The following is an 18,517-nucleotide window of genomic DNA, read 5'->3' on the forward strand; positions in this document are numbered from 1 at the left end:
ATGTCAATAGAGCAATGGCCTTTGTGCCCTGGCATGTGGCCTTGCCCCTAATGATGAAATCCCCACCCTGCTGTCCAGTTAAGTAATTTATTGGCAACCGTTATAAAAGAAATGTTTGCATATTCGTGTAGAATCACTCTGAGTACTGTCACTGTGTGCACAGTAAAATCACTCTGGGTACTGTCACTGTGTGTAAAATCACTCTGAGTACTGTCACTGTGTGTAAAATCACTCTGGGTACTGTCACTGTGTGCACAGTAAAATCACTCTGGCTACTGTCACTGTGTGTAAAATCACTCTGGGTACTGTCACTGTGTGTAAAATCACTCTGGGTACTGTCACTGTGTGTAAAATCACTCTGAGTACTGTCACTGTGTGTAAAATCACTCTGAGTACTGTCACTGTGTGTAAAATCACTCTGGGTACTGTCACTGTGTGTAAAATCACTCTGAGTACTGTCACTGTGTGTAAAATCACTCTGAGTACTGTCACTGTGTGTAAAATCACTCTGGGTACTGTCACTGTGTGTAAAATCACTCTGAGTACTGTCACTGTGTGTAAAATCACTCTGGGTACTGTCACTGTGTGTAAAATCACTCTGAGTACTGTCACTGTGTGTAAAATCACTCTGGGTACTGTCACTGTGTGCACAGTAAAATCACTCTGGCTACTGTCACTGTGTGCACAGTAAAATCACTCTAGCTACTGTCACTGTGTGTAGAATCACTCTGGGTACTGTCACTGTGTGCACAGTAAAATCACTCTAGCTACTGTCACTGTGTGTAGAATCACTCTGGGTACTGTCACTGTGTGCACAGTAAAATCACTCTGGCTACTGTCACTGTGTGCACAGTAAAATCACTCTAGCTACTGTCACTGTGTGTAGAATCACTCTGGGTACTGTCACTGTGTGCACAGTAAAATCACTCTAGCTACTGTCACTGTGTGCACAGTAAAATCACTCTAGCTACTGTCACTGTGTGTAGAATCACTCTGGGTACTGTCACTGTGTGCACAGTAAAATCACTCTTGCTACTGTCACTGTGTGCACAGTAAAATCACTCTAGCTACTGTCACTGTGTGTAGAAGGGAGCGTACCTATGTTCCCCGGGTCCTATGTTCCCCGGGTCCTATGTTCCCCGTTTTTCACTAACCTCTCCCAGCCCCCACGCCAAACCTAACCTCCCCCCATGCCTAAACCTAACCTCCCCCAGACCCTAACCCAAAACCTAACCTCTCCCACCCCCACGCCTAAACCTAAGGTCGGCATTGCGGCTTCTATGTTCCCCGGTCCCACAAAAACGGGGAACATAGGACCCGGGGAACATAGGACCCGGGGAACATAGGGATGACCCCGTGTAGAATCACTCTGGGTACTGTCACTGTGTGTAACATCACTCTTGAGTACTGTCACTGTGTGTAAAATCACTCTGGGTAGTGTCACTGTGTGTAAAATCACTCTGGGTACTGTCACTGTGTGCACAGTAAAATCACTCTGGGTACTGTCACTGTGTGCACAGTAAAATCACTCTGGGTACTGTCACTGTGTGTAAAATCACTCTGGGTACTGTCACTGTGTGCACAGTAAAATCACTCTAGCTACTGTCACTGTGTGTAGAATCACTCTGGGTACTGTCACTGTGTGCACAGTAAAATCACTCTGGCTACTGTCACTGTGTGCACAGTAAAATCACTCTAGCTACTGTCACTGTGTGTAGAATCACTCTGGGTACTGTCACTGTGTGCACAGTAAAATCACTCTAGCTACTGTCACTGTGTGCACAGTAAAATCACTCTAGCTACTGTCACTGTGTGTAGAATCACTCTGGGTACTGTCACTGTGTGCACAGTAAAATCACTCTAGCTACTGTCACTGTGTGCACAGTAAAATCACTCTAGCTACTGTCACTGTGTGTAGAATCACTCTGGGTACTGTCACTGTGTGTAACATCACTCTTGAGTACTGTCACTGTGTGTAAAATCACTCTGGGTAGTGTCACTGTGTGTAAAATCACTCTGGGTAGTGTCACTGTGTGTAAAATCACTCTGGGTACTGTCACTGTGTGCACAGTAAAATCACTCTGGGTAGTGTCACTGTGTGTAAAATCACTCTGGGTACTGTCACTGTGTGCACAGTAAAATCACTCTGGGTACTGTCACTGTGTGTAAAATCACTCTGGGTACTGTCACTGTGTGTAAAATCACTCTGGGTACTATCACTGTGTGTAAAATCACTCTGGGTACTGTCACTGTGTGTAAAATCACTCTGGGTACTATCACTGTGTGTAAAATCACTCTGGGTACTATCACTGTGTGTAAAATCACTCTGGGTACTATCACTGTGTGTAAAATCACTCTGAGTACTGTCACTGTGTGTAAAATCACTCTGAGTACTGTCACTGTGTGTAAAATCACTCTGAGTACTGTCACTGTGTGTACTGTCACTGTGTGTAAAATCACTCTGGGTAGTGTCACTGTGTGTAAAATCACTCTGGGTAGTGTCACTGTGTGCACAGTAAAATCTCTGGGTACTGTCACTGTGTGTAAAATCACTCTGGGTAGTGTCACTGTGTGTAAAATCACTCTGGGTACTGTCACTGTGTGTAAAATCACTCTGGGTAGTGTCACTGTGTGTAAAATCACTCTGGGTACTGTCACTGTGTGTAAAATCACTCTGGGTAGTGTCACTGTGTGTAAAATCACTCTGGGTAGTGTCACTGTGTGTAAAATCACTCTGGGTAGTGTCACTGTGTGTAAAATCACTCTGGGTAGTGTCACTGTGTGCACAGTAAAATCTCTGGGTACTGTCACTGTGTGTAAAATCACTCTGGGTAGTGTCACTGTGTGTAAAATCACTCTGGGTAGTGTCACTGTGTGTAAAATCACTCTGGGTAGTGTCACTGTGTGTAAAATCACTCTGGGTACTGTCACTGTGTGCACAGTTGATCTCCCTTTCACTGTCAATGGAGAAGTCCCAGGATTTGTCACTTGATGGCATCATCAAGAGAGACTTAGTACTGTTGTTTACAGGGAGAGGCTTGTTTAGCAAGGCTTTCTACTGTACACTCAAATGTCCAGTATGAAAGAAAGTGTGTGAATCTTGGTTCGGCTCCACTTTGCAAGTAAGGAGTGCTGAGAAGTGAGCATTGTGTGTTCCCTAAACACAACACGACAGCAAGATCGAAGGCCAGAGACAAGGTCCAACACAAGTCCCAGAAGAGAGGAGGAACAAAAGGAAGTGCTTTACCCCCCAGACTGCTCTGTGAAACACCAGCTCATCCAAACCTCCAGACTGCCCTGTGAAACACCAGCTCATCCAAACCTCCAGACTGCCCTGTGAAACACCAGCTCATCCAAACCTCCAGACTGCCCTGTGAAACACCAGCTCATCCAAACCTCCAGACTGCCCTGTGAAACACCAGCTCATCCAAACCTCCAGACTGCCCTGTGAAAGACCAGCTCATCCAAACCTCCAGACTGCCCTGTGAAACACCAGCTCATCCAAACCTCCAGACTGCCCTGTGAAACACCAGCTCATCCAAACCTCCAGACTGCCCTGTGAAACACCAGCTCATCCAAACCTCCAGACTGCCCTGTGAAACACCAGCTCATCCAAACCTCCAGACTGCCCTGTGAAACACCAGCTCATCCAAACCTCCAGACTGCCCTGTGAAACACCAGCTCATCCAAATCAGATGGAGCAGTGCATACTGTACATACAAGGACAGTGTTTCCAGCTTCTCCCCTGGGAGGCTCCGCGAGCTGAAAGACAGCCAGCCTCCCTAACTCACCCTGCTCTACACTTCTCTGTTCCCCTGGGCTCAGCACAATGTTAATGTTAATACTGTCTCTCTCTCACACACACACACACACACACACACACACACACACACACACACACACACACACACATGCACACACAACCACCCCCACACACACACACACACTTTCTCTCTCTCCCTCTCCTCAGTCGGTTTTAGGCTGCAGGTGAAGAGGATTCATGTCTCACAGCAAGTCTTACAGTATGTCTGAAGCACAAGAAAGCTTCTCTGTGCGCTTCAACCATTGAGTTCCCTGGAGACAGGTTTTTACTGCACAGCCCCATGCTGTGAGCAGCGTGTGCAATGGACCCTTTTCACGGGGGCCATTTTGTGTCAGAAAGGCAGGGTAAACACAGCTGCAAGCAAAACACTGAGGGTTTCCAACTGCCACGAGTTCAGGTTGGAAACACTCATTACTGTTTTTCTTGCACCTGTGTTTACCCTGGCTTTTTGACACAAAATGGCCCCCATGAAAAGGGTCTATAGTCCCGTGCGTAGTACTGCGCTCGAAGCTACCCCCCCCCTGCACCCACCATGTTTGTACTTGTCTTGTCACGCAAAATGGAGGAAAATCTCATACTATAAACAAACATGCACAACTAACAAAGAAGATGGTGCATGGTGAAATGTTATGCATTTCTTATCTTCTTCACTTACCGTTCCTTGAGATGTACTGAGCAGGTAATTGCGTGGAAGCCATTGCTGCAAGTTAATTCGTCGCTGGTTTTCAATAAGCACCAATCAGTGTGTTGGAGAGTGCAGCGGAGAAGCTCTTTCACTCAAATGTGAACAATGCCATAGAATGGGCCACAAGATTAATGCTGCTACCTTTATTGTGTAGCTGCTCAGCAGGTTTTTGTGGCATATTGCCACAATGTATCAGATTTTCCATGTTTACTATAAATATAGGTGATTGGTGAATCATCTGTCTATCAAAACTATTTTAAAGATGATTTTGGGGTATTTGACAGTTGAAAGTAGAGACAGACAGGAAAGATTAGGAAAGAGGAGGGGATTGACAGGCGACAAACATCCTAGGTGGTATTTTAACCCCTGTCCATCAAGATTCTTGACACATGAATGGGCAGAAGAACGTGGAAGGGACAGGGACAGTTTGAGCACACACTGGAGCACACACTGGAGCTCACACTGGAGCTCACACTGGGCTGACAACACTGGCAGAGAAGTATTATTTGGACTCACAAGAGAGACACACAAGGAGTGAAGGACATTAAGTGCTAAAACAAGAACGATATGCCCGTTATATTTGGCTTTTCCAATAGAGTGAAGTCTGCATCGATTTAGCTGCCATTCCCTCCCCTCCCTTTAAAACCACCAATGCATGACTTACAATTTACCAAATTATAATGATTACTTCCAAATAATCTATTACAATAAAACACTCTGGCATTCAAAGAAATACAAATAAAAACTTTCCACATAGGCGGTTAGTCTTTTCCTTTGTGTTTCCCAGTTATTTTGTCCATATAAAGTCAGCACCACCCCACTCCTTCACACAGCAAATCATAGCCAGGTCCATCCTATAATAATGACAAACATTTTGCTAAATTAAATAAAATATGGTTTGTGGGCTTCGGAGCTTGCAAATTGAATTACTCCTTTGAACTTAGAAATGTCTGGGGGCAAAACCACCTCCCTCAAATAATGACCTTTGTTTGTTTCCCATGGCGGACACAGATTCTCCTTCACCCATGGAGCTTTTGCCTGCTATTATGGGATGTTCTTTTTCTGTGAGCTGGAAACTTAAACAGACATTTAAATCTGATTTATGATTTTCCAATGCAGAGCCTCTCTCCTGTCTCAGAAATGATATTTTAATTGTACACTTCACAATCCTCAAAACAACATTTGGGGTTATTATTTACAAAATGCATCCAATTGACATTAGTGTTGTGCATGTTTGTGTTTAAAGTAAAAAAACAAACAGAAAACAGCTTTGTATTTGTGAACCCAAATAATGAGAGACTATTGCAGACTATTGCGTGCAGATTAGGTCCTTAATCATTTGTGCATTGGTTGTGTGAAATCTCGGAAATAGAGCTGAGTAAAGATGCCCTATGGCTTTTGGTCTTGTAATAGTTGTGTGTGTTTGGTTCAGGTCACAGATTTGAGGACAACCCCGGCGTGAGGCGTCACCTGGTGAAGAAGTCGTCACGATGCCAGCTGTCCCGGACCAGCAACAGCTCCACACCACTGTCCAGCCTGAAGAAGAAGAAGCGAGCGTCGGATAAGAAAACTCACGAGGTGGGCAGCACACAAGCCACAGTAGCAAACACATTGACCACATTAAAGCATTCACTGTGACGGTGGGTCTAAATAAAGATGCAAATTAACTGATTGAAAATGGACTAAATGACTACGTTTATACAAATACTTTTTTTTAAGTTGATCTTTTCTTGTGCAGTTATTTACTATTAGGTGAAGACTTCCAATTCAAGCAACGATTTCCACAATAAATCCCCTCGTACGGTATCATGTAAATTACAGTAATATTACTGTGATTCATTATTCATTCATTCAAACGTTTAAGCTTCATTCAAAGCTTTTCTTGGTGTTCATAGTCACATCTGTGACATTGGATTTCTCTGATCTATATTCTCACAATATTCAGCCTTTTCTCTGTAATTAGGTAATCAGCAGTAATTAACCAAGCTACTCCAAGTAGTAATCAATCAGTATTGGGAGTGCGTGCTAAAGCTCTTGGAGTGGAGTGTCACTGTACCTCAAACGTCTTCATTGACTTCAAGGTGAGTCACCAAAAACACTCGAGCATGATTGCTACTTGAGATTTTACTCCACTTTAAACAGCAATTGTGTCACTAAGCCTCAGAAAAGTAGCAGGCTCAGGTTTATAGCTCTGAGCTACATGGAAGATGATTCTAATGAAATTTGTCTGTTGAAATGTGACAAAAGTCTGCTCCAAACCACTCAGTTATCCTCTTAGCTGCATCCAAACCACTGAGTTATCCTTTCAGTTGGCCCCTATAAACATCTATGTAGACTGTGTCATTGAATAAGCCATCTTCGAAGTGTGTGTATTTTTTTTCTCTATCAGTAGAATCTCATGTTTTGGTAAAATATCCCTCCCGACCAAGATATGCCCTGCGATGGTCATTTTCTGTAGCAAAATCAGATTCCGGGTACATTATTATGGGTTCCAAGAATGTTCCTTGCTTCATCGGTAGTTACAAGTTACAGTGAGAAAAGAAAAATGTGGGGGAAGTTGACAGTTTTTAATGTTTGTAACTGATCTCAATTCCTAGAAACTTGATAGAGTTTCTGAGAAGTGGGAGCATGCAGATACAGATCATACAGCATCAACAATTGCACTATGATGGATGCTTTTGTTTCCAAACCACAAAACCCAGCTTTTCAGCATATCCAAGGGGTCAACATTGATGCTGACCTTACTTTCCACGGTCTTTCCATCCTGCATAGAGGGATTTTTGGTGCCCATTAAAGAGGCTTTAGCATTATAAATTAAAACATCCCCCTAAATTGTGAGGGACATTACTTTATTCTTTGATTTTGGGTTGCAAGAAAAAAAATCCTGACAGTGACTGATATATTTCAGCTCAGGACAACCCTGACTGCATTAACTCAAAATCTAGCATTTTTACTGTATCATTTTAGAGAAATTCAAAAGTTAAAGCATTTTTACAATGAAATGACTTGGGGTGCTCCATAAGTATAAGTCCATAGTCACCCCACAAAGGCCCATCCTGAGCCAGGAAAAACCCTGCCTTCACAACCACAGCATTTCAAACCATGTGTTACATTTGAGCACTAAACGGGAGCGCCTCATCCTCAGGTGTTTGTGGAGCTGAATGAGCTGATTGTGGAGAAGGACCATGAGATGCGATGGAAAGAGCGCGCCCGCTGGATCAAGTTTGAGGAGGATGTGGAGGAGGAGACGGACCGCTGGGGCAAACCTCACGTGGCTTCGCTCTCCTTCCGCAGCTTGCTGGAGCTTCGCCGCACCATCACACATGGTAAAAGTCCCTGCATGCAGCAGTGGAGACGCACACTGTACCAGTCCAGGTTTAAGTCCCACATGCAGCAGTGCAGACGCACACTGTACCAGTCCAGTCCAGGTTTAAGTCCCCGCATGCAGCAGTGCAGACACACACTGTACCAGTCCAGGTTTAAGTCCCCGCATGCAGCAGTGCAGACGCACACTGTACCAGTCCAGGTTTAAGTCCCCGCATGCAGCAGTGCAGACGCACACTGTACCAGTCCAGGTTTAAGTCCCTGCATGCAGCAGTGCAGATGCACACTGTACCAGTCCAGGTTTAAGTCCCTGCATGCAGCAGTGCAGACGCACACCAGGTTTGCACATGCAACATTTATAGAAAGAGGACGGAAAATTAACAGATTGGGCGGTCCGGGTAGTGCAGCGGTAGATTCCCCACCTAACAACACAAGGGTCGCAGGTTCGAGCCCTCGTGTTACCTATGGCTTGGTCGGCTGTCCATACAAGCACAATTGGACGTGACTGCGGGTGGCAAGCCGGATTAAGGATACGTGTCCTGGTCGCTGCACTAGTGCCACCTCTGGTCGGTCGGAGCGCCTGTTCGGGAGGGAGGGAGGTGAGCTGGGGGGAATAGCGTCCAGTGAAACTCCTCGCTGTCAGGTGACAGATCGGCAGAGGCTGTGGAGCAGCGAGCAGCAGGGAGAATTGGCAAGCACAATTGGGGAGAAATAAAGGGTGGGGGGGGCATCCGAAATAAACTTGACCCGAAAAAAAGAAACGGAAATTAACAGATTGTGCAGATGAAATCCACAATCTCACTTCAATAGAAACACAAGTCAAACCTTCAAGTCTTTATCATCTTTTGGTGGAATTTCCAGCCTGATGTTTGTGTGTTTGTCAAAATCAGCAGTGAAAATAATCATAAATAATAATGTGTGGGTTTTAATTTAAATTTTCTGCTGATTCACATTCAACCCAAGCACCTAGACTGGATGCACATATTTGTACTGTATCTCTGCACTTTGAAAAATTCAATCCCACCAACTTTTCTGAGCCCTCCCCTCCCCTCCCTGTACTGTACCTTCCTGCCCTAGGTGCCATCCTGCTGGACCTGGAGCAGAACACCCTGCCTGGCATCGCCCATCTGGTGGTTGAGACCATGATCATCTCTGACCAGATCAGAGCCGAGGACCGGCCCAGTGTTCTCCGGGCTTTGCTCCTCAAACACAGGTCAGTTACCAGGCTAACACTCACTGACTTCTTATACTCTTCCTTTGGTTGGGCCAGCTAGTGTGACATCCTTGGAACAGATGGGGCGGGGGGGTTAAGTATCTTGTTTAAGGAAGTTTCTGAAAGTATGACCGCACAAGGATCCAATCCTGGCCCATTAACCACTAGACCATTTTGCTGTGGTGGTTGTTGAAAGGCTTAACTGTTGGAAACTGAACAGGCAATTTCCAAAATGTGACATTCAACAACACTTGGCCCAGTGTTTGGTGTACTTCCCCACAGTGGATTACATTGCAAATGTCAAGACTTCATCAGGGACTTGAAGCATGGACCATCAAATTAACTCCTTGCATCCCGAGTTTCCTCTTAAATTTCCGAGACTGCACTTTTTTATAGCTACACATTTCACATCAGATGGAAGAAATTGAGATGTCTCATACACATTTCCCTGTAGTTCAGCATGACATATTTGGTATCTTTGGAAGGCTTGGGATCTTGACTAAAATTTAAAGTTCTGTGGGTTTGAATAATGCTTGGCCGTGAAACATGCCTTTGTATGATGGAGTCGCCAGTTGATGACTCCATCATACAAAGGCACAATAGTTGAGTTGAAAGGAGATTGGCTATTGAAGCATCAAGCTAGTGGAGTGTCTTTATGCCAGACATTCTCTTTATTTTTTCTTTCTTTTTATCATGTTTTTTCAAGTTCTCCCATTTCCCCCCCAATTGTACTTGGCCAATTCCCCCTGTTGTGCCGGTCGTTGCTCCACCCCCTCTGCCATTCTGGCCTAGGACATGCTTCCTCCGATACTTATGCAGACACCAGCCGCTTGTTTTCACCTGACAGCGAGTGGCTTCACTGGACATAGTGCGTGGGAGGATCATGCTATTCCCCCCAGTTACCCTTCCCCCGAACAGGCGCCCCGACCGACCAGAGGAGGCACTAGTGCAGCGACCAGGACACATACCCTTAATCCGGCTTCCCACCCGCAGACACGGCCGATTGTGCCTGTAGGAACGCCCGACCAAGCCGGAAGTACAGCTGCCAGGAATTTAACCCGGATCTCCACAGTGGTAGGCGACGAGGGCTTTTACCTCGACACCAGGCAGGCGCCCAGCGATTCACTTTCTAAAGGACTGAGTGGACCAGCCAACAGGACCAGCAGTCCCGTTGCCCTATGGTTTTGTGGTTGCATTGGCTTCTGTACAGCTGAGCAGCTTGTGTCAAGCCGGCCCAGTCGCTGCAGCTGAGGTCGATGGTGTGGTCGGAAATGATTGGGTGTGAAGCTGTCGATTCAGTGTAAGCTTAAGTGATGGTTATGGGACACAAGAACTTCCATTTAACCCCTCTGGAGGTGTCATGATCTGAATTCAAAGGAGCATAATAGGAAGTGCCCACTTGATAACCTCATAGACATCCACACTTCCAGCCACCTGCTTTCCTAATTAGCTCAAAGCATAGTGACATTAAATGTGTGTGCAAGTGTATTGCCAAAGGCACTGTGTGCTACCCAGGGTGCACCATTGATTTGTCACAGTTACATAATGAAAAGGCGAGCTAACTTAATGTCAGCTGTCAAAGCGAATTAGCCAATAGTATTTCCCGGGTTTGAGTCAGTCACAGTCATCTTGCGTGGACATTGCTTGTTGTGTGGTGACACTTCAGCAGTTTGGATAGAACATAGCACATAATGGGACATTATGAACATTATCATTTATTATTATTTATGTTCGCTGTGGTAGTGCGTTGAGTGATACTTGTACACAGCGACTTTTGAGCAAATAAGCTCTTTCTCTCGACACACACGCGCGCACACACGCACACAAACGAACACACAAAAACACACGTGCAAACACATAATTAGACAGCCAAGCCAACACTCTCAGCAGCGTGGTCGTCGTGTGCTCATCCCATCTTTGGCAGCTTTTCCACATCATTTCCCAGCATGCCACTGGCTGTTTCCACGGGGCGAAAAATCCCCTCTGTCATTAGAGCCATCGGCGGCGCGAGATACGAGATTTACGACGTGGTGAGAAACACATCGAGGTGCTGTTAGAATTTAGCTCATCGCTTACTCAGTCCGCTGTAAAGATCCTGCGGACGCGTCACGAGCGCAATCCGCTTGAGTGTCACACCTCGTTCCTTTGTTTTCGGGGTGCCGCCGGGTCCAACTTGGGCGCCGTCTTATTGGGCCATGCGGACCTAATGAGCGAGGTGATGTCACCGCTGGAGCGAGCGGCGCTGTGATGAAGCGGTGTTGAGGGGCCTGGTCGCAGAATAGTACCGCTGCTTCCCTTTAGGAGGCAGAGAAAAACACAAGCACAGACAATAAGGCCACACAGCTGAGCTTTGTCTCTCAGCTTTCTACGATGCTCTAATGAAAATGTTTTAGCAATAAAATAAAAAAGTTATGACGCAGATGTCGTTGCCATTTGATTAACTTTGCTAGAAACTGGGAAAGACTGGGAAAATGTATTAATTCAGTCATTCGTTTTACATGCTTGCTGATTCCTATTCATAATTGCGGATTTATGGAGTCTTTCTGGACACCTGACTTGCATGTCGTTGAACTGCTGGAGGAAAGCAGAGAGAAAACAAACACAGAAAGGACCGATGCAGCCAGGCAGACACATCCAGAATGTTCTTGCTGTGAGGCGACAGTGCTATGAAAGATTCAGCTAATGGGTATAGAGCTCAACAGTCACATGACTTTCCATGACATTTCTAGCCCATTCAATTTCTCCATAGACATTTCGAAAAATCCTTATACAGTATAACGAGTTTTAAGGCTGGAACCATAGTGACTCTATGGGCTGGGTTTACTTGCCACCACAATGGAGTGATACTATTAAATATTTTTGAATGAACAGAAGGTAGAAAAAGTGAGAATGATTTCTTTGTTTGCTTTCTCTGTTCAGGCTGAAGAGATGACACATGGACACACAAGCTCCTGTTGCGTTAGGGGGGACACAAAGAAATGTTCTGACGTTGCGATGGGAACATGTCTCAGAGCCTTTAGGCTGGTTTGTGTTTTCATATGGTCCATAATGTGAGCCGAACTAGAAGCTGAACTGAAGTCTGTGGGGCTAAATTCGTGTCACAATATCTCCTCCTGGATGAACTGAGATTGAAACGTGGAATCTCGCCAATATCAGTGATTGTAAGTTTGTAACCCCTTTCTCCGCTTTTTGATCTCTCCCAGCCACCCGAGTGACATGAAACAACGCTTCCACCGCCACCACTCATCCGCCAGTCTCCACGGCAGCTTCAACCACAACCACGTCCCGGACACCAACCTGCCGCTGGTGGCTGAGGAGCACGAGGAGCACCACGACGCCAAAGGGCCGGTGTATGACCCCAAACAAGACGTGTTTGTGAGCCTGTTTGTGAGTTGGCTTGGCTATTTTTCTTTCGCACTTGTCTGTCTCTAGTTGTCCAGCTCCACACGCTTCCAAACTATTTGCGTCGATTTTCAGAGGTTGGCGATTTATCCAAGATTATGCGATCCATCCAGCGATAACCTGAGGGCGTAGTTTGAACAGTGCAGCTCAGTAAATATGATTTAACCAAGCCAAAGTAACTGATTAAGTACTTTTGACAGGAATCCACCAGAATTAAACTCAGCTATCTAAATGGATGAAGATAAAAGCGATGTTGAGCTGTCTCTTTTTCTAGTTTGTGGTTTGCATTAACTTCTGAGAATCACCAGCAAGCATAGATTTAGCCATGATTAGAGTAAATTCCTGATGTGAGGCCTGTGGCTCTTGCTTCGGTCTTTGAAACACTCCCCCATGAGGTCAGAAGTCGTGTAGGTAGTGCTTGAAGTCATAGAACGCAAGTCTCCCTCTACCACATGTGTCAGATTATGTTCTTAGTCAGTTTACAGGTGCTCCTAGTTAAAACTTCTTGATGCATTAACTGTGAAAAGTTAATGTTCCCCATGGCTTGAAATGTTGTCAAATTTAAAACAGCCCATTATAAAAAATACAATTCAGGAACAAGTCATCCATCTTCGCAATTTTAGAATGAGCCGCACAGGGGCATAAGATTAACATCGCACAATTCATAGATACATACATGTAGGTTGCTATTTCCACTTTAAATTTAATTTCACATTTATGGTCCCGTGATGTATTATACTGTTAAATGATGTGTGCCAAGACTATGTTGTTGCTAATCTTTGCGCTGTTCCCCCTCCAAGAAATCCCTCCACCCGCTTCCTGCTGACACCCATCCAGCTGCAGTCAGATCCATGAAACTCCTGGCCAAGATTCCCAAAGATGCTGAAGCTGTTATTGTGTTAGTCGGTAAGCACATGGGGCTGGATAATAATGAGTGGATTGGTGGGATTCATTTGCTTTTGGTCTTTCTCTCTTTTTTTGACCTTTTTAATTAACTAAGCATCTCGTGTGCTACGTGTGCTCGATTGCTAGGCCCGCCCTGCACCTCGCTGCACGGTCTCGCCTGCCCTGTAGTATCGGCCAAAATGTTCATATCGGTGCATCCCTATATATATATATATTTAAGCAATATCACACGAGAGGGAGTGCATTGTTGGCTAATATTGGCACTGCTGTGATTCGGTCGCAGGCACGAGGCCGCAGGCCGAGTGCCGTAGATAATCACAGCAGTGCCAATATTAGACAACAATGCACGACCTCGAGTGTGATATTGCTTTTATACAACAGTTCTATTAAACAAAGCTGATTAAAAAAATGACAAAAAGCTGAGAAAATAGATGATTTCTGTATTTATTCCTCCGCCAACAAAAATAGTCCCCCCAGCTTTCCCTTTGCAGAAAATGTAGCCTAATCAGCCTAATTAACTGCAGGCTGTCTACTCTACTACTGTCTACTCTACAGCTGTGAAGCATTTTGTTGATTAGGGCAGCTGTGAAGCGGAGTGATCTACACACAGTGAAGCGCCAGTGCATTATCATGAAATATAGGCACTCGTAGGATCCCTCTTGTCCAATCAAATTGCTCGGCCGGAACTACCTGTTGTATAAATACTGTATATATTATATATATATATATATATATATATATATATATATATATATATATATATATATATATATATACAGTATATATATATAGTTTGTTATGTTAAAGTATATCAAGTTAAGTTTCTGTTTTATCTTTGTTTAATCTGCCAAAGATCTTGGCTGGCAGCTGAATGAATGAAAAGCTTGCTTCACACCTCATGTAAGGTATAATAAACAGATGACGAATGCCCTGTTAGCCAAAGTACCATCTAATAGGGATGGGCATCGAATTTCGAATTTTCGAATAATCGTTGTTATTATCAAGGTCGACTTTTATTATTGAAATTCGAAATTCGAAAAAAAAAAAAAAAAAAAAATTTTTTTTTTTTTTGAGTGAAATGTTGCATTGTCTCCCCTGATTCTAAGTATAGTCAAATCGCTTGGTTTGAGCAAGTAAAACAATTTTTATAAGCATTTTAAGCAAGGTTTATGGAAAAATTAATGGCAGATGAAATCCCATGAAGAGGGAGAGGGGGTGACTTTGGCACCCCTTTGGCACTCAGACCTGAGCCTACTAAATATTTAATGAACCACTCATGATTGTCAAAACTGTTTTTTATTTTCGAAAATGTCAATGTCATGTAACATGTTCTTTACTTCAGTGGTGCAATGCTTGTTTGAGCTAAAAATCCACAGCAGAAGCTTTTTATATTAATTAATAAAGCCGTAGACTTAGAATCAGGGGAGACAATGCAACATTTCACTCACAAAAAAAAAAAAAAAAAAAAAAATTACATTTTTATTTTTATTTTCGAAATTCGAATTAAATTCGAATTTGGCCAGCGAATTTCGAATAGTGTTTTTGCTAGAAATGCCCATCCCTACCATCTAACAGATTCTGTTAGCAAACATGTCACTCTAAACGTGGTGAAGTGTCAAATGGTGCCCCTGTGTCATTCACTAAACAATCTGCCTTCTGTTATCCTCCATAAGGCTGTGTAGAGTTTCTGGAGCAGCCAGCCATGGCCTTCGTCCGGCTGAACGAGGCGGTGCTGCTGGAGTCGGTGCTGGAGGTCCCCGTCCCCGTGCGCTTCCTCTTCGTCCTGCTGGGGCCCAGTCAGTCCAACATGGACTATCATGAGATTGGACGCTCCTTCTCCACTCTCATGTCTGACAAGGTAGCTGTGAGCTGGCTTGGATGAAGTGTTGCATGTTTCAGTCATACGATTTAAAGGTTTCATTAAAAAAATCAAATCAAAAGAGAAGAAAATTAACATTCATTCATTGCTCAATATTAACAGAAAATAATTCAGCACAATACCATAAATAATACCATTTTGTACACAAATGTCCTAAGGTATGTAATAACCTCAGTCACAAAGCAGGCACAAAACAATACAACTGTGCCTTTTGCTTGGCTGGAAATTATGGTGGTCTCCATGTGGTTTCCAGGAATTTCCAGAAGGTTTCCAGGATTTTACAAAAACACAGAAATTACAAAAAAACAGATTATAAAAAATTTCAATCATAATCAATCGATCATAATCATTTTCAGCCCAATCCGACCTGGGGAGGTGGTTTCAATGAATTTCCAGGTGGTTCCAGGACTTTCCAGGTGGTTCCAGGACTTTACAGCCTGCACATGACCTTCCCCAGATCATAACACGCCATCATGGTTTCCAGGACTTTCCAGGTGGTTCAATGACCTTCCCCCGGATTATAACCCATGGCCATGCAAACTTTCAGCCCAAACTGACCTGGGGTGTGGGTGTGAGGTTTTTTCCAGGACTTTCCAGGTGGTTCCAGGACTTTACAACCTGCCCATGGCCTTCCCCGGATCATAACCCACCGTCATGCAAGTTTTCTGCCCAATCTGACCTGGGGTGTGGGCGTAAGGTGGCTTCCAGGTGGTTCCCACAACTTTCCAGGTGGTTCCAGGACTTTACAGCCTGCCCATGACCTTCCCCGGATCACAACACACTGCGATGCGGCCGCTGTGGCCATGAGGTCATTTCCAGGAGGTTTCCAGGACTTTCCAGGTGGTTGCAGGACCTTAGCCCATGACCTTCCCCCAGATCATAACCCATGGCCATGCACATTTTCAGCCAAATCCAACCTGGAGTGTGAGCGTGCATTAAACATACACAGACACGCACACAGACAACGTCAGCTTCATTTAGACTAGGAATTGAGCATGCTTCGCACACTCCTTTCTAGCCTCCCTCGCGGCCTTGGGATGGGCATTTGAATAAATTTCCATAATCGGTCATCGGGGGATCAATTATCTATTAATCATTAATAGTCTTGTTCTCTTCATGTTTGCTTCACTGACTGCTGGTTTACTTTTGATTTCTACGGCAGCCCCACCCCCGTAGGCTTTCAGTTTTCTGTCTACAAAAAAGTGTTAGATTGCGCCCTCGCCTGGCTGCTGCCACATAGTGAAATCCATTCTTTCAGCACCTCTATTTGATACCACAAGAAAAAAAATTAATCAAAATTCCACATGATCGACGTGATTCTTCCCAAGACGGCACCATGTTTCCTCCGAGACATGAGCAGTAGCCAGCCGCTTCTTTTCACCTGACAGCGGGGGCCTCACCGGTAGGACGTAGCACGTGGAAGGATCACGCTATTCCAACCATTCCCTATTCCCTTCCCTCTGTTCAGTTCGCACGTGTGCTCGCATGTGCTGGCATGTGCTTCGCACCGGCCGCTGGCCGCCTTATAGCACAGTAGTGAGATAGATGCTATGTCAGGCATATGTTTCTAGGTGTCATTATTCAATGGCTTGATGGAAATGTCATTGCACAATTAAACAATAACTTTCTGGTAATTTTTGATGAAGTGAACCCGCTTTGCTGTATGGTTTTCTTCAAAATAATGAAACCTCATTATCTCTAAAACTGAAGAATTCTCTGTTTTCTGAACACTGATAAGACATAAAATTCACATCATCTCTCATCAGTAACAGATACTATAAATATACAATTAAAGTGAGAAATATTCCATTGGCTTGAATGGAGTGCCAATACTGGTATCTTTTTTGCCCTAGAACTTTCATGAGGTGGCCTACTTTGCGGATGACAGACAGGACCTCCTGAATGGCATCAACGAGTTCCTGGACTGCAGCATTGTCATCCCACCCTCGGACGTGGAGGGCAAGGACCTGCTGAAGACGGTGGCCGACTTCCAGAAGCAGATGCTGCGCAAGAGGAAGGAGAGGGAACTCAAGAGGCACGTGTCCTTCGCACCTGGACCGGAGCAGGACAACAAAGGTACTCAAGATTTTTTCAAGCCCAAGGCCGGTTGCACAAAACACCTTAATGACACTTAAGGCTTAATATCTCCTTAGCTGAGGGACTTACTGTGTTGCACAGAATCTCTTAAAATATTTCCTTGGTTAAGGAAAAACATTTACGGCATTTAAAGAGATTTTACAGACGTAAAATTCTACAGTTTCCATGGAGACGGTTTGCTTGTACTTGGGCTTGTGATACCTACTTGCACTACTGTTATTACCTGTTATTGTCTCATAAAGTTTGCTAGTAATAAAATGGCAGAAGAAAAGAAGACAAGAAAGCCACTAGAAGAGCTAGAGAGAGCTTTGATAAAGCGGCATTAGCCTCATCGCTAATGTTAGCTTTCAGTTGCGTTTTGACAGTTGGCTAACAGACTCATCTCCACAGTTCTCAAGCAAAGTGTGACAGACTTTACAGCCTTAATGTCCGTTCATTTTTCTTCATTTATTGCCATAAACTGCACCATATTGTGGTTAAGATAGTCAGAGGTACCTTATGTTTTTCTCCTTAGAGTAATGTAACGATCCGCTCCGGGACCGTTGATCAAAGGAGGAAGGTGGCGAATACTTGACTTACAACAGGTTACTAGTGGCTGTAACCCACGCCATATACATATCAGGACAGCTATTCTCTCATGTCTAGTCCTCTTGGCCGCACTCACAGACTCAGGCAGACAGAGGATCATCACACCAATGTTAACACAGACCTCGCCCACATCGCCATCTTAGCTCTGTCACCCAATCCCCAGAGGGATATCACCCCACATGTCTCTCTGGTGCGTTCAGGTGCCGTAGGAATCCAGCAATCTAGCAACACAACGTGAACAATCCCGTAATACAACACAATCCCATCATTACCCCAAATACCAGATCATTACAGTAGGTTGCTAAGGTCTTTTGTGCGGCGGTTTAACTAGCTTTAAGGGACTCCTTAAGTAGGCTATAAGACCAAGATAAGGAGAAAACCTTAAAGGAAACCTTAAGGAGAAGACATCACACTCTTAAGGGTGCTTTGTGCAACCGATTTTATTTGAAGGAAAATGTTAACTTGTGTTTTGTGCAACTGGCCCCATCCTCAACGGCTTTGTAAGACGTCTTTTCCATTCTGGAAGCCGAGCAATGCAAGTACAAAACAATCATCTGCAGCCCAGTTTCCTTTTTGACAACATAGTTCATTTTATAATGG

At 44.5% G+C, this 18,517-nt stretch overlaps 1 protein-coding gene across 1 annotated transcript in view; it reads left to right on the plus strand.

The window, feature by feature from the left end:
* The window catches only part of slc4a3 (solute carrier family 4 member 3), a gene marked incomplete at its 5' end in the record, with an annotated part of 72,500 nt that overhangs the window by 39,125 nt on the left and 14,858 nt on the right, over positions 1-18,517 (plus strand). The window contains 7 exons of the mRNA XM_083641048.1: positions 5,941-6,086; positions 7,654-7,834; positions 8,910-9,045; positions 12,249-12,432; positions 13,248-13,353; positions 15,027-15,211; positions 17,086-17,308. Coding sequence (XP_083497174.1) covers positions 5,941-6,086; positions 7,654-7,834; positions 8,910-9,045; positions 12,249-12,432; positions 13,248-13,353; positions 15,027-15,211; positions 17,086-17,308 — 1,161 coding nt within the window. The remainder of the gene's footprint in view (positions 1-5,940; positions 6,087-7,653; positions 7,835-8,909; positions 9,046-12,248; positions 12,433-13,247; positions 13,354-15,026; positions 15,212-17,085; positions 17,309-18,517) is intronic.

This window comes from Poromitra crassiceps (genome assembly GCF_964638095.1).
Source record: "Poromitra crassiceps genome assembly, chromosome: 8".
Classification (NCBI taxonomy): Eukaryota; Metazoa; Chordata; class Actinopteri; order Beryciformes; family Melamphaidae; genus Poromitra; species Poromitra crassiceps.